The 27856-nt window shown below is 43.4% G+C and overlaps 1 protein-coding gene across 5 annotated transcripts; it reads right to left on the bottom strand.

Moving 5' to 3' along the window:
• Positions 1-188: 188 nt before the first annotated feature.
• Positions 189-27203, bottom strand: LOC142019208 (RNA-binding protein 4B-like). 5 transcript variants are annotated; one of them, XR_012647024.1, is made up of 4 exons: positions 27137-27203; positions 23277-23699; positions 11649-11777; positions 189-6362 (listed from the first exon to the last, which is right to left on the bottom strand). XR_012647024.1 is itself a non-coding variant. In XM_075005770.1 (4 exons), the coding sequence occupies exons 2-3, from the start codon at positions 23686-23688 to the stop codon at positions 15201-15203; spliced, it is 1128 nt and encodes a 375-aa protein (XP_074861871.1). In that variant the 5' UTR covers positions 23689-23699; positions 27137-27203; the 3' UTR covers positions 11048-11777; positions 15191-15200. The 5 variants fall into 5 exon arrangements, 4 of the variants coding, with proteins under 4 accessions (XP_074861871.1, XP_074861869.1, XP_074861873.1 ...); XM_075005770.1 differs by lacking the exon at positions 189-6362 and adding an exon at positions 15191-15916 and having other exon boundaries at positions 11048-11777; XM_075005768.1 differs by lacking the exons at positions 189-6362; positions 11649-11777 and adding exons at positions 11048-11648; positions 15191-15916.
• Between the last annotated feature and the right edge of the window lie 653 nt (positions 27204-27856).

Genomic DNA, 27856 nt, shown 5'->3' with positions numbered 1-27856 from the left:
ACGTCTGCCAGGTTTTGTAGACCCCACTAAACCTGGCTTGTGGCCTCCCAGGAGGGTCTCAGGGAGTCCTTGCTGAGAACCGCTGCCTTAGCTCTTGAGGTAAGGGAGTTAGTTTAGCTCCCAGCTGTCAGATGCATACTACTGTAAAAACATGCACTGTGACGGACATGGATCTGTGAAGAACCAAGCTGATCTAAAAAGTTTATTGAGGGTACATGATTTCAGAAAGTCTTGTGCATTTGCTCATTTGCCATAAGAGACCAAATATTTTCTATTAAATGAAGCTAAGAACATGCACTAGATAAATACCACCAAATACACACACAAGTAATTTCTTGGCTATCAGCTTTGATAATACATGTTACTGTCTTCCCTGGCCTTGGGACTACATCAAGAGCAGTCTGCTACTGCATTTTCGTAGTTCCAGGCATGGACAAACTAGCTTTTAAAAATGCAATTATTGCACCTGTGTATGAATTTTAATTCCATCAGCATAGCTGATGTCCAAAGAAAAATATACTTGTGAACAGAAACTTACTGGTGGAGTACTTTACAAACCATTTTTAGGAAATAACTAGAAGCACTAGGATCTTGATTACCTGTTGGAATGTATCCCTTTTGTGTAGAAATGTCACTTGTATTTTATGCACAATTTATCCTGTTTGAATACAGGTTGTATTTTATGTAAGAGGTTAAACTTGTTAAGCGAGATTTATAGAGACACTGTAGATGGTGTGCATTGGAAAGATTTATCAGTACTTGATTAGGTATTTACAAAAGCTGATTAACCAAATCTATACCTGCTTCCAGGTGCCAGGTAATTGTGTATTTGTAACACATGCATTAATGAAACTCTATAGCAAGTACTGTCACTGAAAGTAAAGCTGCAGTGTAATTCTAAATCACTGTTCTGGCACTCTTTCATTCTGGAGTGTTGCACAATGTTAAGTTTGTTCATTCAGCGAACGGAAAGTAGAAAACTGACAGGTTTTCAGTTTTACAACTAGAGAATGAAAGTTCCATGCTGCTGTATGCCAAGAAATTGGCCCTGCAGGATTAGAGGCAACCACTCTGGCAAGATTCACCACTCCCCCTCCAACTGCCCTGAAGGCAATTTAATTCAAATATATTTAAAAAAAAATCCTGCTACAGTTACCCTGCCATTAGACAATGTGCAGGGTAGGAATTCAGCTCAGTCTTCATGGAAATACAGCTTAGAATGATATTAAGAATAATAGTTTTAAGAATATGTTGTGCACTATAAATGCCAGAAAGAATATAAAAATGGCCATACAGGGTCAGACTGGCCACTGCCAGGAACGTCAATAGGAATGAACAGTAGGGGTGATCATCCTGTTACCCATTCCCACCTTTTGTCAAACAGAAGCTTAGGGGTACCACCCCACTTTCCTTATTTACTTTTCCACACCACTTATGATTTTATAGACCTCATATTTTCCCTTAGTCTCTTTTCCAAGCTGAAGAAGTTGCACTCATTAATCTGCCCTCATATAGAAGCTGTTGCATACACCAATCATTTGATGCTCTTTTCTGTACATTTTCCAATTCCAATATATTTTTGAGATGGGATGACCAGATCTGCTTGCATTATTCAAGGTGTAGGCATACCACAGATTTCTATAATGGCAATATATTGTCTTAGCTATCACTTTCCTGATGATTCCTGCCATTGTCCGTTAAGGGGATGTTTTCAGAAAACTATCCATAATGACTCCATGGTCTCTGTCTTGAGTGGTAAGTTAATTTAGTCCGCATCAGTTTATAAACCCAAGTAGTTGTAGTACAGGTACCTAGGAGTAGTGTTGACTGCTTATGGTTAAACAGTAGGGGTTAGCCCTGTCAGAACAGCCCCCTTCAGCAACAGCCCCAGGACTGCTGCAGGTGGGGGTGCTCCAGCCTGGCCCCACCCATCAGTTAACCTGTTAAATGGGATTTTACATCCCTCATACCTGACATTCCTTCCTCTCTAAGCATGAGCCAAAACTTGGTATATTGGCAAAGCAATGCCACAAACTATAAACAAACCGAACTACCTACACAGGTCCAAGTTTTACTCTCTTTAGATCTGGGCAAATTAGCATTCAACTGTTTGCTAACACCTGCTATCATTACACTAATATTGTGTCAATTAAGCAGGAGTCATTTCCACTCATTATCATTGCTTAAATCTGTTCCAATAAAGCCAAGTTACTGGGAATAACAGTTCATAAGTACACAAGAAAAATCAGAAAGTAACAAGTTAGTCAGGCTACCCACCTGGGGTACAGAGGCTATGGGAGTGCAATGACTATCCTTCAGGAAAGAGGAAGACCATAGCAGGCAATGTGCAAACATGACATTAGAACTGAGAATTTGAATAAATAACCAAAGGGAGTTTCTATTTAAAACAACAATAGCCGAAGCTGGAAACCTGTGTCCTGGCTCACCAGAGGAAGTGGGGATAAGTACGGCCAACAAAGACGTTATTGATATGTTAACAGTTTTCTCTCGGTTTTCATCACAGAAGATTCTGCTGAGATACCTACCTGATGTGATAATAAAGATGAGGTATGTCAAAGAAGCAGTCCTGGAACAAACTGATAACCAGACAAGCAAGACCTGTCCAGACCCAGGTGGAACACATCTGGCAGGATTTAGGAACAAAGTGGCTGTGCTACTAAGAAAAATGTATAATGAAGGAGTAGCAGAACTTACTGTTTGAACTGCACATGACAATCTTCAGAAATTCAAGGGCTGGGGCTGGCACTTAAGCCCTGCTCCAGCTGAAGCCTGAAGAACACCCTCCTTGCTGGGCAGAAGACCCTATCCCACCACTCTACGGCAAAGCAAATGTCTTGAGATCCTGCTCCCCTCCCCGAAAGTCTGGAATGTGGAAAATGGATGTTGGGGTCTCTGAGCTGCACATTATCTGTAAAAGAGCCATGTGCAACTTTGAACCAGTTTAGCCACCAGCCCTTTTATTATGCTGTACTAAAGTCACATTTGAGATTGGAGGGTGTTAAATAGTGTACCTGTTTTTGGGAAAAAAGGCAGAAGCATAATCTAGGGATTTACTAGCTCATCACATTTCTGTATATGGTAAATTGGATGAAAGAAGATGATCGCACTAATATAATATAGACTGCAACTAACAAAACTTCTTCAAAGAAAAATTTTCACTAAACTATACAAATTACTTGAAAGCGTCAATAAGATAGAGATTGAAAGAGAATCAAGTGATATAATTTACATTTTTAAAAGGGTGTTGACAAAGGCCATCCCTGGAAGCTAATAAAGCACCTATTGATGTTAGATCATCCCGAGACAAAAAATGGCTTAGAGTGAAAATAAAAATGGTAGTTTTCAATATGGCCAGAGGTTGATCAGAGGTTGACAGTGGCTTGATCTGAGGGTCAGCATTAAGGTGAGTGGTGATGATATATTTATAAGTGATTAGAAAAGGGAAATAAGCAGCCAAATGGCAAAATTTACATATGCCACAATGTGTTTCAGGTCAAAAAAGACTGTGTGGGCAGAAGAGGGCCCTAACCATTGCTAATCAAGACAATAACCCAATGCAAAGTAATGCAAGTTAGGGGATTCTATAAATCCCTCATTTATATACTTTACTGGATTGTAAATTAACTGTATTCCCTGTTGGAAAAGCCATAAACGCTGAGGACCATAGGCGAATGAATGGTAGCAAATAAGCCAAAAAGAGAGAGACAAACATTATTCACAAGGAATACAACAGTTCCTGTTCTACTGCCATTGTAAATTAGTCTTCCTCATCTGTACTACAGGATTGTACTAGTCACCTCCAAGAGAGCAATACAGCAGAATTAGAGGGGATTCACGGACAGAGGAGGACACTGATTCACAAAAATACATATGAACAGACACTGAAAAGACTGGGACTTTTTAAGACCTGACAAATTATATAAATAAATTACTGGGGATAAAAAATATGAGAAACTTAACACCACAAGGTCAAGAGGTCAATCAGAACTGGCAGGTGGCAAATTCAAAGCTGATAAAAGGAAATACCTTTTAACACACTGCATCCATTAGTCAGTGGAATTCATTGTTCCTGGACAGTCAGAGTAGAGCAGCTCAATAACAGATTTCATGTTTATATGGGCTGATGTTCTCATCTTTTGAGCTGTGGAGATCTGTGTATCAGGAACAGGTCAACATAACCTTCCAAGTTGAAAAGCATGCCCAAGTCAGTCAACAGCGAGGGCACACCATGCAGGACCCAGGTTGAGTGGGTGGACAGAGGTATTGGGTTCATCCTAAAAACTCAAGGTATCACATGACTTGCCCCCCAACACAGTGGCTCCACTCTAGTGGGTGAGGAGTGAGCAGATGCAGGCCCACACCCTTATGCCTTCCTGAGAAGCACGAAGAGTATAATAGGTGGATGGGGCAATGGGAGTGCTTAGGACAAAGAAGTTGTCCAGGTTCTCATAGTGAATGAGGTGGAAGTGGAGACTGGGATATAAGGCTAGAATATACAAATTCATTCCTGCCCCTACCCTCTTACTCGGGTTTAGCACAACCAAAAAAAAAAAAAAAAAAACCACCCTCCTCCAGGAGACAGACAGACTGACAAATCAAATTTTAATGTATGCACAACATGCTTCTGGTGGCATGTGACCAGGATTCATCTCCAAATTTGGTTTGCTGGTTGGATCACTGAGCTGTCCCAGGTTGGGTATGGACAGGAAGTGCAACATGAATGCTAATTCATGTACCTTGAAGGGGATGAGTACCTAGTTTAACCTTAATGCTCCTCAGGAGTTTCTCTCCACCACACATAAATCCACCCAATAACCCATCCACACTCTAAACTCCACATCACTGTGATTCAGCCCAAGGGAAAGTTAATTACAACCCCACCAGTTGCACAGGAACAGGCCTGCTGGGCTGCCTAGAATGTTGGTAACATCATGTTAAAGTCCAGTCCTTTGGGAGAAAGGGGGGCATGTAGACAGAGAGCCCTATACTTCAGTCATTTACACTAGTGCCAAGTCCTAGCACAAAACAGCAGCATTCTGTCCCTGGTGATACTGATAGAGACTACACAAGACCCCTCTTTCTCTAAATGGTGAATAGTAGGAATCAGGCTGCCCGTGTTTTATTCAATTGAGAAAGGGAGAGTTTCACGCCAACTCTGGCCCCTTATTTCTTGTGTCTAAATGAAACCGGAATGCTTCCCTGCTTACCATCAAAGACCAGAAAATCTGTTTCGCAACATTTAAATATGTTAACAAAAGGAGATTCAAGCAAGGAGAAATATGGTGCAGTTTTGGCAGGACAGCTGCCTGGTAGGCGTGAAGGCATATTTAGACCTAAGAAAAACCTGCTGTGGATTTTAAAAAAGTTTGTTCTGATAACATTTAAAAGGAGAAATAGAACAAAGAAATCATGTTTAGAATTGTAAGAAACTGGAGAATGTCTGTAAGAACAAGAAAAATAACAAAAAAGCTAGAAAAGACTGGTTTAAACTAATACTAACCTTATAGTAATGAGGAGGAGCATTAACATGAAAATAAGAGCCTAACAGAGATACGAGAAAAAAAAGTTAACAAAACCTTTAAGTTTGTGGAACAGAGGGAAGTTGAAACTGTATTGTCTACTGCTGAAAGTGTCTGATCAGATCAGTATGGTAAGCTTTCCACTTGTACCTGATCACTACTTGCTGAGCGTTTTGCCTTAATAAAGACTGGTTAGTGTCAACTGCTGAATAAGTGAATCTTAATCCAGCACTGCCCAGCCTAGAATCACAGAAGGGCATCAATATGTGAGGAGTAGTGGAGCTATACACCATCCTTCTGTTGGCGCAAAAACAACCAGACTATGCACAAGAAACTATAAACTGCCCTATGTCAAGTGCAAAGGGTTACAAATGAGCTTACAAAAAGTTTGCTCCTTTATCTGCCATGCAGATTTTCAATGGGCAAATCTGCTGTGTGCGCAAGCTTCTGCCAAAACAGGACCAGGACAAATAGACGACACATGGGGTTCATCTAGTCCCGTAACTTGCCTCCAAGAGCAGTCCACACCCAATAGCTCAAGGGAAGGAAATCCTACAATCCACAATTATGGGGTAACCTGCCTCTCCCTGTAGTTAGAAGTTGGCTCTTATTACTTCCAAATACCTGAGACTTCTTAATGTCTCTTCTAACTGGTTACTCTCATTAACCATGTACTTGCTTTATTCGCTCCTGAACGTAGATCTTACCGCCTCAATATCATGTGGCAATGTTACATACGATAGTTCTACATCATCTGGTGACTTGCAAGAAGCGACCTGTGGTGGCATTCAGTCCCCAACAGTGGATTCCCATCACTTAAATCTGCAAATAGAAATTGGACATCTCTTTTTAAAACTAGCTCAATCCCAAGCAACTAGACTTGATTTAGAAATTACTGGTTGGGCCCTTGGAGTTGTGAAAAACAGGTCAAACTAGATGATCAGAGTGGCCCCCTCCAGCCGAAACATTTTCGTGGACTAAGCAGGTACCTGTATGAGCAAAACCAACACAACTGCCACTCACTCAGACCATTAATTCAAAAGCTAATTAGTATTTAGAGTACCCCGAATGCAAAAGAAGTGGGTCTTACCCACGAAAGCTCATTACCTAATAAATGTTTTAGTCTTTAAGGTCTGCTTGTTTTTTGTGACTCTACAGACTAACATAACATGGCTACCCCTCGGAGACGGACTGCAGCGATTAGGATCTCCCTCAACTCTAGCTATTTGGCAGTAACTCTCATATAACTCAGGTGCTGCTGCTTACAATGTAGTTGTAGGGATACCAGGAAGACTCCAATCTCAAGGGGCTCACGTGGCTACTACAAAACAAATTTAGTTAGAAAAAAAATGTTCCATAGGCAGAAGGGCTATTGTCTACAGAGCAACCTTTTATCTGGAGGTGTGTGTTTTCTTCAAATCTTTCTGGAGTCTCTCGAAAGCAAGCAGCAATATTATTAATAAACACTTTGCGAGAGCAGCTAGAAGCTAACCAACTCAGTCTCACCATGCTAGGCGCTGTCAAAAATGTGTATTGTAGGAGCAGCTAGTCACTACAGCATATTAAGCACTGATTAACTGACCCTGCAAGAGAGGTCCTTTAAAAAAAGACAGACATGGCCAATGGAAGGCAGCAGAAGCAGAAGCACCACACCTGCCGAACCCTGAACTTTTTGTAGGTAGCATGGTGGAGGAGAGTTTTTAAGGGTGAGCTATGAAAGATGACAATGGCAGTGGATGTTTACAGAAAAGCTCAAAGAGTTTTGGTGCATTGAGGAGCCACACCTTATTTTAGTTGCCTTAATGTAGTCAGTCAGGCAGTGATCACCAGCCTCAAAAAACAAATTTTCTGCATGCATTAGTTGGAGGAAAAAGGTGATGATGGCTTGACAGATTTGGATCAAGAGATTTTCCCCCTAGCGAAAAGGGCAGCAGAGGACAATGCACAAAGGTGGTAGGAGAGAGGCTACTGAGATCAAGATAATGGAAGAGAATAGAAAATGGCCTCAGGCTGGTCTGATGGGAGCTGTTGAGGCTCCTTTCCACTTTCCTGCTCATTTACTCACTACATTAGGTAGCTAGAGTTTGAGGACATCAAGGATCTTGATATTGAGCAGAGTAAGCAGCAGGGAACTCTACCCCCAAAGAGAACCAGCTACAACAGCCCACTCAGCAAGTTGCACAAGGAAGAAAGATTTAGTAGCAGGATGGCTGTGAGGCAGCTTTGGATAAATTCAAAAAGCTAGCAAAGCACAAGGGGAGCAGTGGTTGGGAATCATGGTCCCATGGAAAGAAACCTCATTGTAAGCTGCTGTTTCTTCACTGAGCAGATAAGGCCCTTTCCAAGTATGTGGCCTCCAGACTGCTGAAGTTAACAGGCAAGGTACCTGACTCTGAAGGCAACAGCTCAGTGTACCTCCATGTAGTCAGCACAGAGTGCACATCACAAACCTCAAAAGCATTCATTGGCACACACTATTTGTGCCAGATCTTGCTCATTAGACATTTACCCAGCACAGGTGTTCATCTTCTTTTGCAGCTAGATCACAAGTTGGCATTAGCTACCCTCCCTGCAGACTACAGATCAATTAGAGAGTAGTGTATTCAGACACTCAGAGTAAACTAAACAAGATGGAAGTTCAGGCACCTCTGACTCTGAACCTGACTCATGCTCTTGGAAGTTTGTCAAGAGACACATGCAGTGGCTTCTCCCTTCAAACAGAGTTTTGACAGCTGGCAGTTTTGGCAAGTTCTAATTCTTCATAAGAGAAAACTCCTGAGAAGCAGTGAGATCAACCTGTGGCTCTTTCCCCATGCAGCATGGACTATACAACTCTGACGGAGTTTCACATCAAAGCAGCATGAACAAGGCTGTAAGGTGTGACAGCTGACTGCAGAAAAATTCCTGCCTCTCAAAGGGCACAGATTACACCCAGACAATGCTCTGTTACTGTAAAGGACTAAGGCATTATTCAGTAGCTGAGGACTCTGGCAACCGGGGTTTAATTGGCAATTCAGATACAGATTTTGCCTGTAGGGCAGCAGCAGTCAGCAACCTTTCCAAGGCAAGTGCTGAAACTTGACCTTTTGATCTCTGTATGGTCAGTGTGGCAGTGATACTTAAAGTCACTAACAGCTTACAACTACTTAGAACAGCTTCATTAATAAATTAAAGTGCAGAGCTTTACAATTTGTCTTTAAATCTTTGTTAGGAAGGGCTTTTTAAATATATAAAAATGCCCTGGATTTTAATACAGGTTGAACCTCTTACCTCAGATACTCTGTTCTGGCAACATCTGCTGTCTGGCAGGACTACAGATGTTGCTGGCCCAGAGTGCCCCAGCCACAGAGGTTGCTAGGGTCTGGGGGCACAGCTGGTTTGGCAGGCAGCCCCCACTAACTGGGTGAGGGCTGTGGCTGGCCCTGAGTGGGGAGTCCCAGCAGCACAGAGCTGCTGCCGGCCCCAGGCAGGGAGCCCCATAGGAAAAAATCGACTAATAAATAATCAGGGAACATTATCTGTGTCATTTACCATAACATCCAAATAGAGGGGAGATGGGCATTTAAACAGCCTTCCAAACAAAACACCTCACCAATTAGTAGATCATTCGAAAGTGTAACATTAAGTTATTAAGGTATCTATTTAATTTAAAACAGATTATAGAAGAGCAAGAAATCTTGTTGGAAAAAGCATACATAAAACTACAGTGACAGAGAGGGAGCCATGTTAGTCTGTAGTCTATCAAAACAAAAGAGCAAAACTATGGCTTTTGTTATCAAAGATCTAACGCTTACAAGATACAGAGCTGAAATTACATCACCTAGGGCAGCAAAATCAAATGGTTTCTCGTATCAAACAAGGCTAATAAGTGCTAAGAGAAATCCTAGCAAACGACATTTAGGAAAAAATGTTTAAGCTTGAAGTATGGGATTTTTCCTCCAGAATTCTAGTTTTGGAAGGAGAACAACAACAAAAGGAAGTTTGGACCCAAGCGTCAAGTTCCTGCCAAAGGCTTATAATACAATATCTCAACAGTTTCAAGGGTAATTCAGCGTTAATTGCGCTTGCCATCTGCCAGAAAAAGCAAGCATTTAACTTCTGTTCAGCCTATGTAGGCTGATGAAATGTAGGAAATCTGTTGGAGGAGGGGGGGCAGGGTTTTCAAAGAGAAGTATGCAGCATAGCAGTGTCGCCACTCCTGGTGTGCTCAGGCTGGGATAACAAGATGGAAAGAGCAGGTGGGAAGAAGCTTTGTGGAAAGTGAGATTTCTTCCAAGTTTAAGAAGTGCAGGATAAAGCATTGCTAGCCTCTCAGAAATGGCTGATGAGGGGAGAGAGCTCTGCAAACTGCTACTGCAGTTAATGCAGGCATCTGACTATTTACAAAAGAAAGAGCCTGGACTTCTTTAAATTGCACATAGTTTGGTTGTCTCAGGGCTGCTTTGAATTCACGGAGGAAGTGGGCAGAGGATTTAAGCAGCCTGCTTATCTCAGGGTAAGTCTATGCTAGTGAAATAAGCTGATTTCAGATACACAATTCTAACTATGGCATTTGCGTAGCTAGAAGTGACATCGGAATAGACTTATTTCCCTAGCAAAGGCCTAGTTTCTATACTCTCCTATTGAACTCCCTTACTCGCCACGATAGCATGGAGTACAGGAGTCGACTGTGGAGCCCAGAGAGATCAATTTTGCTGCATCTTCACCAGACATGCAAAATCAAACTCTGGAAGATCAACCCTGACCAGGTCAACCTTCTGCTTCGTACAGACAAACCTTCAGAGTAGAAATTCTTTGGTTTTCTTCCTCTGACCTTGAAATTGCAAGAAATCTCACTTCCAGAGTTTGCAAGTCAATGCTTAATGGACGCAGCAGGGAAAGCTGGTTAGAGGGCTGCAGCAGAGAGGAAGGGCAAGGGAGGAGGACAGCAGGGCCAGGAGGAAGTTTGCAAATTGCAGTCTGTGTTCCTGCATAGGTAAAAACCTCTATTTTTCTACACAACGGGGAAACAGCACTTCCCTTTGATGACCCAGAGTTTGAGTGTCACAGTGGCAAAGTGGTGGTGGTGGGTGCAGTGGGGACGGGAAGAGAGTACAAACAGGGTGGAAGCAACATCAATGGTTTGAAAATCATTATTTTCAGTTCAGGAGCTTGCCCCCAGGGAGCCACTGCAGGGAGCACAAGGGGTGCTGTGCTTCTGCCTCTGTGCCAGAGAAAACTGGCTTGCTTGCCACTCATGGCATGTGTGCTGGGGATTGCTGATCCCTGCTCAAGGGTTACTTAGTCCCTGCTCCTGCCCCTTGCCTGTTTAGACTGTAAGCTTTGTGATAGCATTGTATATTTACAGTGCCTGACACAACTGGACCCCTTCTCTCCTTTGAAGTTCCAGGCACGGTTATAATAGAAGCTTAAATTGTGTCTTGAACTGTTTTTGTTCCATAAAATGACTTTTCCATGCTTAGACCAATGCACCATGCATGGTTCTGGTTTACACAAGACAAATATACTCATCTGTTATAAGTGTTTATTTTGCTGGAAAAAGAGAGGTGGTCAAATGATGCTAAACTTCAGAGAGGACGAGGAGAGTTACAGGTTATATTTCAGAAGTAATGTTGGTGCAGAAGAGACGACTCCAGCGTGCAGACTAGAACTAAGGGGAGCAGGCCTTGCAATACTAGATTAAGGTAATAGTTCATACTTAAAACTAAGATTGGTTATGCACCTTTAAAAACAAACATACTATTAAATAGGTAAGCTACAAAACTGAATGGCAAGAGAAGACATGCACATCTTCAAAAAAGAATAAACCGACACTTGAGCTAGAATAGTTGCAAAGCTGGGCTTAGGGTAAAGCGTAATAAGGGCCCAAAGAGCAGCAGAGAATAAATGGCTCTAGGGCCATGGGAAATAAGACAAAAAAATTATTCAAAGCAATTTCTGAAAAATAAAGAAAGTTACTTTTCACTATATTTTGAAGAGACACAAATGTCCATTAAGAGTAAATGCATTAGCCGTGATCAGTATGCTTTGAAGCCCAGCACTGTTTGACACGTACGATATAGATTTCGCGTGCAACAGGAACCCGACGTCCAGCCGCACATATCCTACCTGAAAGATAAAAAGCACAGTTCATTCAAAGGTGTGAAGACAGATTTTCTGCCTTCAAATACGCTCAGGCCATCTTGAGTCTTCTGTACAAAGAGTCGCATTTCCTAGCGAAGAAGTCAACCTGTGTTCCTGAAAACCACAAAAATCAGCATGAGAATGACTTTATGGTTGTGGCATTAGTGAGGCTTCTGTTTCCAAACTGCATTAACTGGGTCCAAAACCAAAGACACAGAACTGGGCTTCATGTCTACTCCTTGGTCTTGGCTATGGTTTGGCCAAACAAGTCCAGGCTTACTGCAAAGAGCTGCTAAGTTTACAGAGTTCATTGCATTTATAAAGAAAACCATTTAATGTAGAACAATTATACAAGTAATTGTTCTGCTAGAGGCAACTGTATATGAACTAGCCTTCAAGCAATTATACTTGTATGAAAATGAGTCATTAAAGACTAAACTAAATTTTGAAAAAAAGTTATTCCAGAGCATGTACAACAGCCCTCCCACACTGGAATCTATGTTTCAAATACTTTCAGGTGAAAGATTAAGCTTCTAGGCTTTAGACAGCCTGAAGATTAGATCAGTATACCTTATCTCCAAATTCACACAGATTTCAGTGCTTCAGCTCATGCTAACCATTTTGCCAAACCGCTAAACAAAATTAACTGAACTGATTCTGTTCACTGCTGCTGTTCAGAACTCTGTAAGCAGAGCTAGGAAGTCAATGACCAAGTTGGTTCCATTTTATAGTTGCCTGGCAAAACAAGAACCACCAGCATGGGCTGGAGCAGCAGAATCCTCACCCTGGCCCTTCACTATGAAAGCCAGGAGACTCTGGTCTGGAGTGAAAAGGAAGGTCCTTTTTTCAGTAGTTCGAGGCAATGGAGCTCCAAACCTACTGGACCTCTAACAGCCAGAGCCTGATACTGAAGACCAAACATTCACACGGGACCCAGGATAGACATCCTGATTAAAATCCTTGCCCCTGTCCTGCTATTGGGGTGACAAGAGGAACACAGAGGGCTTCCATCAGTGCATGACCTCATCCTTTCACTGGCCCACTCCACCAGACCTACTTCTAGGTTACAAGGAAGAGTTCTCCAAGGACAGAGTAGTAGTTCTTCTTAGAATGTGCCTAAACGGAAAGTTTTAGAGGAGGCATCTGCTGTGCTGTAGCTATTGGTATGACTGGGCCAATTAAATGATCACTGTATTGTAATATGGCGAAGTGTACCATTCAAGTTATGGCACTAAAAATCTCTGTTCAAGAATCTTCTCTGAAACGCACTGCATCAAGACCTCCAGCCCATTCAGAAGGTCATCATCTTGTCACAGATCTCAGTTTCCAGAACATGGACTAAAAATAGTTCCCCAAGGTGAGGTCATTTCTGCTTGCAATTCAAAGACAGCTTGAACTAATAAGAAAAGAGAATTAGGAAAATCAGGTAGCTCAGTCTCCAGAAGATTTTGGGTGAGGTCTTCAAAAGCATAACAATGACATAGGAACTCAAGTCAATAGGAGTTAGGCATTTTTGAAAGATTTTGCCTTTTGCAATTTAAACAATGGCCAAGAAATTTAGGTTTTAAAGCACATTTACTTTACGTAAGATTTCTTTTAAATAAGTTTTATGAGCTCAAGGACCGTACTTGCAGAAACTGTTTTCCAAAGACAGACTGTCAGCAGCTGATTTTTGGAATTAAGGGTAAAATGTTCCAAAGTGCCTAAGTGATTTAGGAGTCTAAGTTACAACAGACATGGTGTCTTGTATTCAGCTTGATATCTTCTGGGACTGAAACCTATTAGAAGATTTATTGCAATCCCACATGAACCTGACAACTAATTCACTTTTGAGAGAGGATGAAGAATGGCCTACTCAGTGAGGGCAATCGGTAGATAAACTCTTCAGTGCACTACAAAAGAGTAACCCCTCAAAATGCACTGCCTCTTCTTCCCTGTTCAAATAAGTCATTGTAGAACAATATGCAACTGCCAAAGTAGGGTCTATACCACTACGTTGGCTAATCTCAGCTCAGAGTACAATTCTGTTATTGGAGTCAGAAATTTAGATCTCTCTCATTACTATTACATTTGAGCTCAGTCACATGTACAGGCAGATTTTCCAGGTCTTTCCCACTAGGAGCAGAGCAATGATAAGGTGAGAATCTGTATGCAAGGTGAGTTGTGCGAAGAATCCTAGCCTGTAAAGTGTAGTCCCCTCACTACAATGACTGGGAAGAGAACTGGACACACCAGCTACACCAGGTTTTTAAGAGCAGGCTCAAATTTAAGTTAAGAATTCTAATCTTCCATCACCTGTCAAACGCTCTGGCCCCTCCTACATCACCTAGAATCCCTGAAGGCTATGCCATCAGTTCCGACTGCTTAAACTAAGGCAAGTTAAAGCAGCTGTGTCCACAAATGCTCCTGTTCCTGGGGAGCAGGCATTATATGATAAGCACAGGATGCTTGCTGGCAGGAATGCACAAGACAGTGACCATTTTCCACCACACAAAAAAGTCTCCTAACTCTCAGGCAACTTGAAAATTCTAGATATTTTGCGAATAGTATTTGTGGTACTTCAAACCAGTAAGACGTTGTCCCTGCCAGCTTTATAATTCCCTGTCTCATCTCTGCTTCTGAAAGTCCCAAAGAGCAGAAGGCAAGTGCCAGTAACATCTTTCCTTTGACTTGTTCAGTGCATGTGAGCTCCCTCTTTGTGGCGACTCTCACATGACTATTGGGAAGCTTCATCTAGTGCAGAAGATATTGCTTAGAGCAAACTACACCCATGCACCACAAAATAACTACAAGTAATTTCCAGGTGAAACTCTTGCTTACAATGCTCTAGATATTCTGGGTTCTAAACAGCTCCCATATCATGTTGCAGTGCATGAGTCTGAAGGAACATCACTGCCAAGGAGGGCAGAGCTCTCCACCACTCTCATCATAAGTCTGAGCTTGGCTATTATTATAGTATAGTGGTAGCTGCAACATGCTTTGATCTTTAACTGCAGGAATTTAAATCTCCTTGATAATTAATCCGCTGGCTGTATCCCCCTAGTTCAATTTCTGATCTTATTAACATAACTATGTTGCTAGGGTACAGCTGATAAAAATTCTCTGTTTGTGGGAAATGTTCCAAGCTTGGATGTTCTAGTAGACTTGGAACATGTCCTGCAAATAGAGAACATTTATCATGCCTACTATGGTTACAGATCTCAAGAAAACACGTATCTTTTCTGGACTTGACTCAGTTTACATTTCATTTGTACATCCTTCCTTTGGAAAGCGTCTACTTCCAGACAAAAGGCCTGATGTATTACTAATCTGAAGTCCTAATAAGGGTCATGGCTTGGTCAAATGCCTGACAAGTGAAATACAGAGTTCATAGGTGTAAGGCACTTTTTGCTAGCACCCAGTGATACAAGGCCAAACGTGCCCCTGTAGCACCATGTGTTAAGATACTCACAACTAGGAAGAGGATCCCCAGGTCCTTAAGTATCAGGATAAAAACCCCTCTGAACTAAACCAGAAAGTGCTCTCACCTCCGCCGACTCAATACGCAGAGTACCGCGCCCTGTCCGCATACGACTCCCGCCCGAACCGCTGAACATCGTAGAGGGAGGCCCGAGCGACCGACGAGACTGGAGACAGCTGACAACGTTCGTAACCGTACGCCTCTCCGACGGTGGTAGCCGCGGTTGCCGTGCGACGCAGGGGGCTTCTATCCCGGGTGTAATAGGTGGAGGATGCAGCTGCTGCAGCGGCAGTTGCTGCTGCAGCTACTGCCGCTGCTGCCGCTGCTCCTGGGGTTGGCAGCAGTGCTCTATCATAAGGGTCTAGGGTAGTAGTGAGGCGATTGGCCATGGCTGTGGTGGCGGCCATGGCTGTGGTGGCGGCCATGGCTGTGGTTTGTACTTGGGAGTATTGCGCATACTGAGAATATTGGGCCATTGTTTGCTCTGCATAGGCGTCGTATGCAGATGCCGTAGCATAGGGCCTCACGCGATATCTTTTGTAGTAGTCGACCATTGCTCCGTACCCATCATCGTAATACATGGTTTCCCCATAGCCCGCGGGGTAGGGAGTGCGCACCGCTCCATACTGCTCATTATAGGTTTCGGTAAAGTCAGGCACTTGCCCCGTGCGATCTACCGGACACTCTTTAGACCAGTGCCCTTCTTTCCCGCACCGATAGCAGCCGCTCTTGTCTCCCATCCCAGGCGCGGTCCTGAGCCGACTGGTGGACAACTGCACGTGCATCCGCTTGCCTTTAAGAAACAGACGCAAGAATGGTTGCTATAAGAAACTGACGCCACATGGAAAACCACAAGATTTGTAACAAAAACGAATATTAAATATTGATTTAAAAATGTATCAAGACAAATTGACTGATTCACCCCCTCAGTACATCTCATCTGATTGTACAATACCTGTAACTATCCGTCCATGAGTTAAACCAACATTATTCATCAGCTTTTGGCTCCCTACTGTCATCTAATCTTTGTCCACATGATATTGTGCAGAGCTCTAAGAGCAGACAGAGTTGCCAAGATCTACCAGTGACTGTATCTGGCTTGGAATGGTTATTGATGGAGCTCTGAGAGAAAACACATTCTAACAAATTTCAAGATGACTTTTCAGGATGTATCCCATATTACCATCATCAGAGCATATCAGGATCATCAAAACATGAACTACCATACTTAGCAAGAGGGTTCATGTTCAAGAAAGTTACATACATTGGCAGCCTACCATTCAAAATGGTCTAGACTCTCTGGCTTCTACTGCCAGGCCCGGTGAAGGCTGGGTACAATATGGTTACACCACAGCAGTCTTATGATTGAGGATCTGCAGAGCAGATAAACAACGGAGCCACACACCCACCATCCAAGCCACAGTGGAGACCATATGTTAACTGGAAAAAAGGCCTCTGGTTATATTGGGATAGCTCCTAGCAACATCCAAAGACATCTTTAACCCTGCACTTCAAGACAAACAAAACCTGCAGCACCTGATGGGGAAAAAAGCAGCAAGAGGGATACAGAAATCATTAGCTCTATGGAACTACTGCACATGCTTGTGGTTTTCCATTGCTCAGGGTAAAGTTTGTGGAAAAATAGTGAAATCAGCAGGAGCTGCTCTGAAGATCAAGCCACTTACTTTCAATCCCTTTATAGCTATCTTGATATACAAGTTTAGCCTGCCAAGTTTAATGCTAACCAAACTGCGCAAAGCAATCTTTCCATGCATGTTACTATAAGCCTTTGGATCATTCAGTTTTGTGAGAACAATTTGCTCTTTCATTTTATATGAAAGAGCTACATACAGGCACTTCGGCTGCCTGTTTAGTCTGAGAACCTAACCTAGAACTTACTGTTCTGTTTTCAAGACATGAGTCCTACAGAACCCAGTGCTAAATTTTAATTTGCCAAGATGTCTCAGCTGACTGCATACAAGAAGTGAGTTTCTCCTGGCAGCGGAGACAATCTATTTAGATTCTTATACCATGCACCTTAGAACAAACAGCAAGAGTGCTGTAATTCCATGCTTAATATATGAACTACAAAGAAAGAAAAAGATTTGCCAGTCAACCCAAAACAAAGGAGAAACTGTCTATGAATCACTAAAAGTTTTGCCTGCTGGGCAAGAGACTGAATACATACACTACAAATGAGTTCTTGGTGTGAAACAACCAGCACTTCAAGGAGCATAACATAAGGATCCTTTTGGTTTTGGTATTAAATTCAGATTCATGTACAGCACTTTTTCCAGCTAATCTAAAAATTTTGTATGAATTACTGTGCTACTTGCTACTTTCAGTGCATTAAAGCTCTCTCAATCACCATTCTTGTGCTTTGCAATGTGAAAAAGCAGAGGTGAGATGGCCCCTCCAAATGGAGGGCACTGAATGAGCTTGTGCACATGAAGCTGGAAGATTTAAAAGCACTGTAACAATGACATACTACCTCCATCTCCACATGCATCCAACCACTCAGCATTCAGAGAGCCAGAGCCCAGATTACATCAAGAGACAGCATTTCAGTTATGTCCTGTAACGTCTACTTTCAGTTAGCTATTACAGGACATAGATTACAACAGAATCCAGTAATTCTTTAATCAGAAAGTCCATAAATGATCCCAGTGTAAAAGCACAAGTTGATGGGTGATCTCTTGCCAGCTTGACTTACCTTAAGTTACAGAGTTATAGCCAGTGTTTCAGGCTAGCAAAGCAACTTACCACTATGACACTTACCCAACAGCAAAGGGCACCACGGCATTCACTCTCCTACTGTGCTTCACATCAAATGTTTGCGATTGATACTAGCATGAAAGAAAAGTGCTATGGGCGCAGGGCTAGAAAACTGTTTACATGATACTTGATCATAGCAAGTTACTGAATAAAGCCAATCCTCTTCAATGAGAGTTGAGCAGCCATTTTTATATCCCATTTTATCCATGAGTAAATGACTGTATTAATCCAAAGGCAATTTTCATGTCACTCTGAGACAGATCTGTTAGAAAATCTGGGACAGATCTGTTAGAGAATGCTTAAAAGAGCATATATCTGCCCAGCAGTCTGCAAAGTTATTATATGGCCAGATATACCTCTGCTTAGAACCCATTAGAGATATCTATTCTTAGACAGCTGTCAGCAGCTTGATACCAAACTTTGGGTGTACAGGTGACTGAAGTAAGTTTACCCTCTTGTTTACAAGCATTTTTGAACAAGACCCCTCTGGGCCTTCTGCCTCAAACATCACATCTGCAAAAAGGGCATAGTCTGCTAAGATACATTTCTGTGAAGACAGTCTGGCTGCAACATGGCCAACTTCCCCACATTACAGATCTCGTTACAGTGCATCTGTCACTTTTGAAAATAAGTCTTAATCAGTTAAGCACCTTTGGTATTTTTGAAAATGTTACCCCCAGTGGTGCCTGTGTTTTCAAAACTAAGTAATAAGGACACTATAGGGAAAGAAAAAAGGAAAAAAAGCACAAGTAACTTCATCTTACATATTTTGGATTTCTCTCACACAGTATGGTAGAGTGTACCATATTGACAGCCCTTAAAGTTGAAGTCACTGTGAACAGGTCTTCTACTGTCAGTGTTAATACAATGTGACAACACCCACACCCAGCCAACATGTCTCAGCCCTGAGCCAAAGGGCCACTTTGAAGAAAGGCAGGTTCATTCTCCACAGCCCGTTTGATCTATGGGCCTTCCAATAAAGCTGCCGAATGCTGTGTTTAGGAGTGGTGCACACCTGCTCAACAGAAGTGGGCCTGAGGCTCCACCAGTTTATTTCGTGGGGATTACAGTAATGCTATGCACAGGCTTGGAAACATTTGATATTCGTCCAACATCTGCTCCAATGTATATGCAAACTAATGAAAAAATATTGCCATCAGTGATTAGGCAACATAAGAAAAGAGAATGTAAGAGTCTGACTGAAGAATATTTACTTTGTATATTTTAGCATGTGATGTTGACAATTTGTGTTCAAACTGCTATAAATCTTTAGAATCTCAATGTGCATGGTCAGTAAACAATTATTGTCCAACCCTCCCTCCCCTAACTGTACACAACTGTGAACATTTAAATCAATTAAGTCAACAAAAATGCTTAAAATAATCGATATCCACCAAAATTTTATAAAAATAAAACTCACCTGCCAAGCCTAGCTCTCAGGTGTTAACAGCTTTTGATTACTGAGGCTGGGACAGTAGAATCAGTAACAAGCTGTAAAATATCCTACTATCAATCCACCTCTCACTCTCAACAATATTTGTTTCATAGTCTGAAGAGTATCAGAGAGTTCTATTTGTCACTAGAAAAAGGAAACCAAATGTCTTAGACTACATATTGTGCAGAAGAGTCTCTTTATTAGTATAAACATGAAACTAATGTTCATGCATTAACAGCGCTGCCACAAGCTTCAAATGGCTAATCCAGTCCTCTTTAAGAGTCCATTAATTTCACAGCCACCAAATGGGGGTATCCAATGAAGCATTCTGGACCCAAGACAGTCAGGCCTCCAGACACAAACTACTAACAGATTAACTTTTGGGATGAGGTGTTGATAGATTTAGCACCACTTTCAATGTCCGTACCACACATACTCCTTAGATACAGACTCACAGCCTAGCTCCCAATACTACACATAGCTTACCCACTGTGGGACCCAAAGGCCTGCGCACAGGTGTAACACAAGAGTTTACGAGTCCACTTGCTTTTCACATTGCACTTACACAGTTGTGGGCAACCTGCGCCTGCATGCAGCTCATCAGGCTTCTATGTATGGCCCGTGACACATTTTCTTTTCCATTGCCCACATACAGGGGTGCCAGATTTCACTGGTTTCAACCTGTGTAGTTTTTTTTCCTATAGGTATTACTAAACTGACCCGCACTTAAAGCAAAGGCATGTGAAGTGATGTGTGCTGATTGCACGACAACACTGAGAACAAGAGCCATATGCTCCCTCTGCATCCAAAGTGCTGCTAGAGTTCAATGGGTACACCCCACAAATTCTTGGTATGCAAGTGCAGTTTCCAAGACTACCCTATCTTTGGAGACTGTCGGTTACAAAAATCTTGCAAACCACTGAGATAAAGGAGGGTCGCTCACACAGCCCACTCACTAGCCTAGGTTGCCCATCGCAACACTAAGAGCTGGCTTTTGTACTGCTACAGCACAGTCAGCTCACGCAACTAGAACAACAGAAACAATAAAATAGCATATATGCTTTCTTTCCACTGCTCAGTGTTAGTAAACAGAAAGCATTCCCTGCTATGCACATTAGTCTGAATTTCATACTGAGTTCTTAAATTAGCCAGACCCACTCTGCAAGAGGTCTGGGCACATCTCAGGACAGGTCAATAGAAACTCTTTGCTCTGTGGGATGGAGACTCCTGAAAATGCAACAACTTTCTCTAAATAGTAAGGACACCCCCTCCTAAAATTGTGTGTTCTATTTTAGTCACCCTATCTCTACAAAATACATCTCAAGAATGAATGGGGCATATGACAACTAGCAAAAATTGTGTGCCTGGAAACACTCTCATTTGACGAAATGAAATGAATAGGGCTGTTTTAGCTCAGACAAATGAGAGAATGCCATGAGAATACAGAAAACAATGTATGAGTTAGAGGCAGCTGACTGGGTGTTTCTATTTATGCTCTCATGCAAAAACATGGAGATATTCCACAGCAGGGGGGCACAACTTAAAACTGGTCAAAGAAAACACTGTTTCCACACTGGTCATGATTCATGTGTAGAACTCACCACCTCAGGGTATCACCAAGATCAAAAACCAAGCAGGATTCAATGCTGAAGAAGTGGGTCCTACCCATGAAACCTCAAGACCTAATAAATTTGTTAGTCTTTAAGGTGCTATAGGACAACTGCTAACTGCTGAAGAACAGTAAGTGTTATGAACAGATATAAGTTCTGGAAGTGATTTAAATTCTGTTTCAGGGCAAGAGCTAACCTCTGCTGGAGTATAGTTATCCCGTTAATGCTACTACAGGTAGAGTCCTGCACCGATACAGAATTTGGCTTTGCATCTGCATCTGCATCTACAAAAGCGAACTGCAGCTATCCGCGGATTTGGATACTCGCAGACATCCACAAATTTGCAGAGTTCTAGATATAAAATGTACGTCTGTATCGATATCTTCAAAAATGAGCCGCGGAGACTGACACCCACAGATGCAGATACCTGTGGATATCTGCTTTATATCTGCAGATTTGCGGGGCTCTAGCTACAGAGTGCCCTGAACCTTCTGCTGAAGCAGCTGGTATTGGCTGACATCAGAGACAGGATACCAGACTAGAAGGACCACAGCTCTGATCCAGTCTGGGAACTCCTGTGCTCCACAGCTCAGTGGCTAAGTTTGTAGATAGAGTCTTCAAGATGCCAGCAAGTGACATCTTAAAAGTTTAACTGACTCTTTTTCAGTTTCTTCATAACGTTCAAGGTCAATGTTCCCTCTGATCTATTTAATCCACGTAAAGAATAATTTTTTCTGTGTACTGAGGCATTTAAAAGCCTAGCCATGGGCACTCTTAACTGGCTGATCAAATAATGTCAGTTGATCCCCATTCAGTCAAACATTGTGAACTATTCCAGCAGGTGGTAGCCTACTTTTTCAATAGGCATTAGGGTGCCATTCTTTCAGTTTTAAAGACCTTCACCCTTTTTCACATCTTTATGAGTTAAAATAGCTAAGTTGGTTTTTGTAATTATGCTAGCTGTTCAAGGCTAAATCTATTGAAGACTGTAACATTGTATATTTGTTACTGTTCTAATAAATTGGTGGGTCAGAACAAAAATGAGTTTCTGTAGACCAGTCAAATGCCTCACCCTGGTCTTAACCTTAGAAAAGGACAGAAATGCAAGGACTACTGTGAAATTTTAAACCTCTAACATTTGAAAAGAGAAATGTAATAAAGGTTCCCTTATTCCAACAGTTGACTGGTAACTGAAGTTCACACGAGTTAACACAAGACAAAGTTATCTAACTAAAAATCTTCCCTCAAAAGCTCATCTTTTGCTCTTCACTTTTGTGAGGTCATCGCTGTCATGATTAGAGAACTAGACTCACCATAAAGAAAACTGAAATTTCTAGTGTAAAAATACCAAGCAGAGCTTTAATTTAGTAAGCCTGTTCAGATCAGATTTATAGATAACAAAAACAGACGAACAAGCCTATTTCCACCACCACCTCATGCAAGTCGCCTTTTGTGTCTCCTGGAAGGAAAGCCTCTTAACACCTTTTAAAAATTGCACAAAGCTTTAAATAATCCTCAAGACAAGAGACCAACATGCTTTTGTTTCATACAAGTTTCCTCCACATTCCTACCATGCTCCATAATCTCGGCCCTGCTATTCAAGTGCTGTGCTCCCACAAACACACCGTTCTGCCCATGAAACAATTGTGGCCCACAGTGCCAATCTGCTATTTCAGTTCTGGTCTTCCCATAGCTATGTCAAAAGTCATTTATCTCCCAGAACACCCGACTGCCTCACCTGAACAGAAACTTTTGACCATAGTTAAGAGTTCTCCAGAGGAGCAACACTGAACTACCTAGTTCTGGAGTTCTCAAACTTCACTGTATTGCGAGCTCCTTCAGACAACAAAAATTACTGAAAAATCCCAAAACCCAATGGCTTTGGCTCCAGGCGGTGAGGTTCAGGCTTCAGCCCCTGACACAAGCGAGTCTAATGCCAGCCCAGGCAACCTGATTAAAATTGGGTCATGAAAATCTTTGGGGTCCCATCCCACAGTTTGACAACCGCTGAGTTAGTTCATTAACTGGACATGTACTTAACTGAAAGTACTTCTCAAAATTCATGAAAATGCTTTTCAGACTCAAACAAAAAATAGTTTATCCAACACCTAAACATCTCCCCAAGCACTACGCACTAAGCTTGTGTTAAGCATCTACACTGAAAAAATCATCCAGGCAACATGGTCAGTCTGAATGCCACCCATACTCCGTTATGTATTCAGCACAATTAGGACCCCATGATCAACAGATTTCCACCTGACCTGATCTTCTGGACAGAACCTGGTACTACCTAGTCTTAGGAAAGGCTGCACTTTTCCTGGTTCATGTTTCACCTTGGAACTCTGTGTTGTCTAGGCCCCTGATGGCCTCCACTGCATCCTCAGCCCGCTCCATATGCACAAAAGCATAGTCCTTCACTATGTCGCACTCGATCACTGGACCGTACTCTTCAAACTTGGCCCGCAGCTCCAGATTAGTGCAGGTGGGGCTGATGTTGCCCACGTGCAGCTTGGTGGAGGCCTTGCTCTTGTTCTTGCTGGCTTCCACATTGATGCAGACCCCATGCAGCTTGTGGTGATGCAGGTTACGGATGGCATCTTCGGCCGCTGTCCTGTCTTCAATGTGCACAAAGCCATAGTTTTTGATGATATCACATTCCAACACCTTTCCGTACTGCTCAAAGAGCGACCGGATCTCTTGCTCTGTTGCCTCCCGGGGCAGATTCCCAATGAAGAGTTTTACCATCTTAGCAGAGCCTGAGGGAAGAGGGAAGTAGTTTAAGGAGAAGCACTCAACCAAGTGCAATGCTCCTTTCCATCTCTGGAGTTATATGGCCCTCCCCACACCACACTGTCACCTCCATTTGATAGATGCAGGTGCTCAGGCATAAGGTGGACTCAATGACTTGCCCACTATCATGCAAGGACTACAACTGATCAGAGAACTGAACCAAGGTTTCTAGAGTTCCAATCCAGCATCTCACCCAAAAGGCTGGCATTTCTCAAATGCCACTAGCCGCTCTTCTTGTACCCACAGCTTCCTTGGCTGAGGCAGGGGCCCGTCCCCAGGCTGCCAGCAGAGGCCAGTCCAACCTGCTAGCTATGAGCGGCCATTTGGATAGTTAAGTGTGACTAGTTGGCTTGAAAAATAAAAACTAAAAAATTGTTACATTTTCCAAATAAGGTGGCTTGGTGGCTACTGATTCAGAACTGGTGGGACACCATGGAGCTAAGTCCATGTCCCCTTCAGGAGCCACAAACACTGCAGAAGCAGATGGACAGCATGAGCTCCCTCACCTTCCTGGGGGCAGTGAGTGACAGCGTCTGCCTGCGCGTTGCCTGACTCCATCCCAAAGCCACAGGGCTTCACACACCAGCTCTGGAATCCCGCTCCATCGCTATCAAGCCCTAGAGCCTCTTTATCTCCCCCCCACACCATCCTTCAGCCCTCTATCTACCTGCATGCCAGGGCTGAATTTGTTTCCCAGCTTGTCAGGGCTCAGTATGTCTGTGCGTGAAAAGTGATATTAACAAATACACAAAGTCACTTTTCACTAGAGATGTTAATAGTTAACTGGTAAGCCTCACCCTAAACAGATGAGGCTTACCAGTTAGTTAACTGCAGGCAAGGGGTGCTCCAGTACAGCCAGAGAACCCACTGGTCTGCAGTGGGCCCAGGCTGGGGGGTACTGCAGCCAGGTGCACTCAAGTTCAGCTGAAGCAGCCTTCATCTGTCAGCCTGAAGCATGCCATGGGCGGGCCCAGAGCTTGTCCAGAGCAGCCCTCATCCACAGCAGGGCCCACCACACTCCAGCCTGGCCAGAACCACCCCTGTTCACAGCATACTTAAAAGATTAAACTTAACATTTAACTGGGTAACTAATTAAATGGGATGTCACATTCCTACTTTTCACAGTAGGAGACTTACTAGCTAACAAGTCTAAAATAACAGCAACCAAAATAAAGCAATGCACCTTGTGTTTCTATTCTGTTCAGGTCCAGTGAAGGACAACGACAAATGCATATTATTTTTAATACATAAATTACAATGATTCGGACATGTACAGTTACATATTTGCTTCTTAAGATTAAGTATTTTAGGAAAAAATTGCGAAAGCAGCCATCAGCAAGAGTTGTTCGCCACACTCTGAGGCTACCCAACAATTTAGTGGGAGAATTCCTGCACTAGACCATCCTTCCTATATAATATTTCCTAATTCTCTTCAGTTATAAGGATCTACCCACACATCTATTTACGTGAAAGGCAAAGAGCGATTACTCATGTCCCACTAAATTTGCTCTTGTCCATTAAGTAGGAGATTTGGTAGGAATGACTTTGAATGGGACTGCAGGGGCTTTGGTGTCAGAGGTGCATTTTTTGTACACATGACAGAACTAAGACCTTGATCAGCACAACTCACAAAGATCCCATGGCGTATTTTGTATAAACGAAGAGGATGAGTAAAGTCTCCATTTCAAACCCTCAGACAATTGCACTCCACTTCCTAAATCTTCTCCTTGCACATTCAATAAGCATTTATTATTCATACTCAAGGGCTGAGCATAATTTGGACATAATACTTCAATATTATCCCTATGGACAGAAGTCAGAGTATGGAACGGGTTTCTAGCTCTGCTCTGGTGATTTCACTGCTGGAGAGAAGATGAAATGTTACTCTGATTATGGGGGTGTTCAAAGGGGACAACTATCAGAGAGGTAGCCAAGTTAGTCTGTATCTTCAAAAACAACAAGAAGTCCCGTAGCACTTTATAGACTAACAGATATTTTGGAGCATAAGCTTTCGTGGGCAAAGACCCGCTTCATCAGATGCATCTGACGAAGCCAGCCTCTGCCCACGAAAGCTTATGCTCCAAAATATCTGACAGAGAGATAGCCATGTTAGTCTGTATTCTATCAAAACAAAAAAGCAGTCAATATTGGACAGACTTCAAACACTCTTCGACAAAGAATTAATGGACACAAAACAGACATCAAAAAACTCCTAATTCACAAACCAGTCAGTAAGCACTTTAATACAGTGGGCCATTCTGTTAATGATCTGAAAGTCTGCGTTTTACTGAAAAAGAATTTTAAGATTGTTTACAGGGAGAGTGCCCAGAACTCTCATTTATATTCAAATTTGACACATTAACACTGGTTTGAACTGGGACAGCAATTACCTGGCCCACTGTAAGGACACTTTTACATACTTTGTTTTGGCTAACCCTTGACTTCCCCACCTCACATTCCCCCTCCTGCCCACCCCTCTGCTCTTCTGATTTGCCAACCTTGATCATTTTTGGACCTCTATGCTTTATATATTGAATCTGTTCTGGTAAGCCTATGATCTGAAGAAGTGTCTCTGTCCCATGAAAGCTCATCATCTAATAAATTATTCTGCTAGTCTTTAAAGTGCTACTTGACTGCTTTTTTGTTCCAAAATATTTGCTAGTCTATAAGGTGCCACAGGACTTCTTGTTGTTTTTGAAGATACAGATGAACACAACTACCTCTCTGACACTTATAGACTAAGATATTTTGGAGCATAAGCTTTTGTGGACAAAGAAAGCATCTGGCATCTGACAAAGCAGATTAGAGAGACACCTATCAGGGATGGTCCAGACGATCTTTGGTCCTGCCAAGAGGGCAGGGGAGTGGCCTCTGGGACCTCTCGAGGTCCCTTCCAGTTCCAGTTGTCTGTGAAAGCTCATGCTCCAACATATCTGCTCGTCTATAAGGCGCCCTTAGACTTCTCGTTGTTTTTGAAGAGGACAAACACCTTTGTCTCAGGGCCCCCTATATTACTCACGTACCCCCCTGTCACAATGACCCTCATCCTCCTCAGCTACCCTCCGTTTCCCGCCTTGCACGGGCGAGTCTAAAGCCTCGCGGCGTCCATTCCCGCCCCCCATTTCCTTCCCACGCGCATCCAGAGTCCCAGGGCCCCTTCCCGCCTTCTACCCCCCCCCCCGGCTCTCATTGTCTCAGCACTGCCCACGCGCCTCCCGCACCGCCCAGAGGCGCACGCTGACCTCTGCCCGAGAACGCGCCCGCCCTTAGCACCCCTCGTTCTCTGCCACCCAGTGCGCCCCTCCCACCGCACAGCAACAGGCCCACAGCCCCCACCACCCTCCCTCGCGTGCCCGCGAGCCACGCCCCAGCCCGGCACCCGCCGGCCCGCACCAAGACCAACCTGGCCAGAGACCGCGCCTCCCCTAACCGCGAGCCGCACAAAATGTCGGCTACACCAGCGAGGCCTAGTCCCACCCACCTCCCGCCGCATCCTCATTGGTCAGCTGGGCCGCGAGACTCGCGCGTCTCATGGGCCGTGCCGTGTGTCAAACAAGGTCAGAGCTCCCAGGTAGCCGGGGGATTCGCCAATCGCGAGCGAGCGTTCCCGGAGTGAACCCGTCTCTCCACCGCGCCACAGCCAGTCACACTGCGGCGGGAGGTGGATTGCACCATTATTGTCGCAGGGAAGGGGGACAGGTAATACCATGGTTCCCTTGTGCCCCTGCGGGGTAGGGGTGGAATGTGACGCTCTTCTGCATGGCGGGAGAAGCTGTTTGAATGGAATATTCTATCGTGGCTCAGTATGGGGGGGGGCAGCGGTCCATTTACGGGTCTTAATGAGGGAGCCGCAATAGTGGGCTGTTCCCCTGCGCCTTGTGCGGGCTTTAATAAGGGGGCCGTAGACCGTTCCATTGTTCCAGCCCGAGGGGATGGATGCATTGGGAGGAGCAGTAATAATGGATTCTTCCCCAGTGCCTCTCCATGGAGGAGCCATGAAGAGACGATTGTTCCACTTCGGCTCTGGATGTGGGGGTGCGGGGGCGCACTGGGCCGGAACCAAAACACGGGTTCAAACCGCCTGATCCACAGCTCGGGTGGGGGGGCGCAAGCTGGACTCCCC

The sequence above is a fragment of the Carettochelys insculpta genome, chromosome 11 (genome assembly GCF_033958435.1).
Source record: "Carettochelys insculpta isolate YL-2023 chromosome 11, ASM3395843v1, whole genome shotgun sequence".
NCBI lineage: Eukaryota > Metazoa > Chordata > Testudines > Carettochelyidae > Carettochelys > Carettochelys insculpta.
Note: the sequence above shows the minus strand (reverse complement) of the source record. Positions and strands in the feature narration are given on the sequence as shown.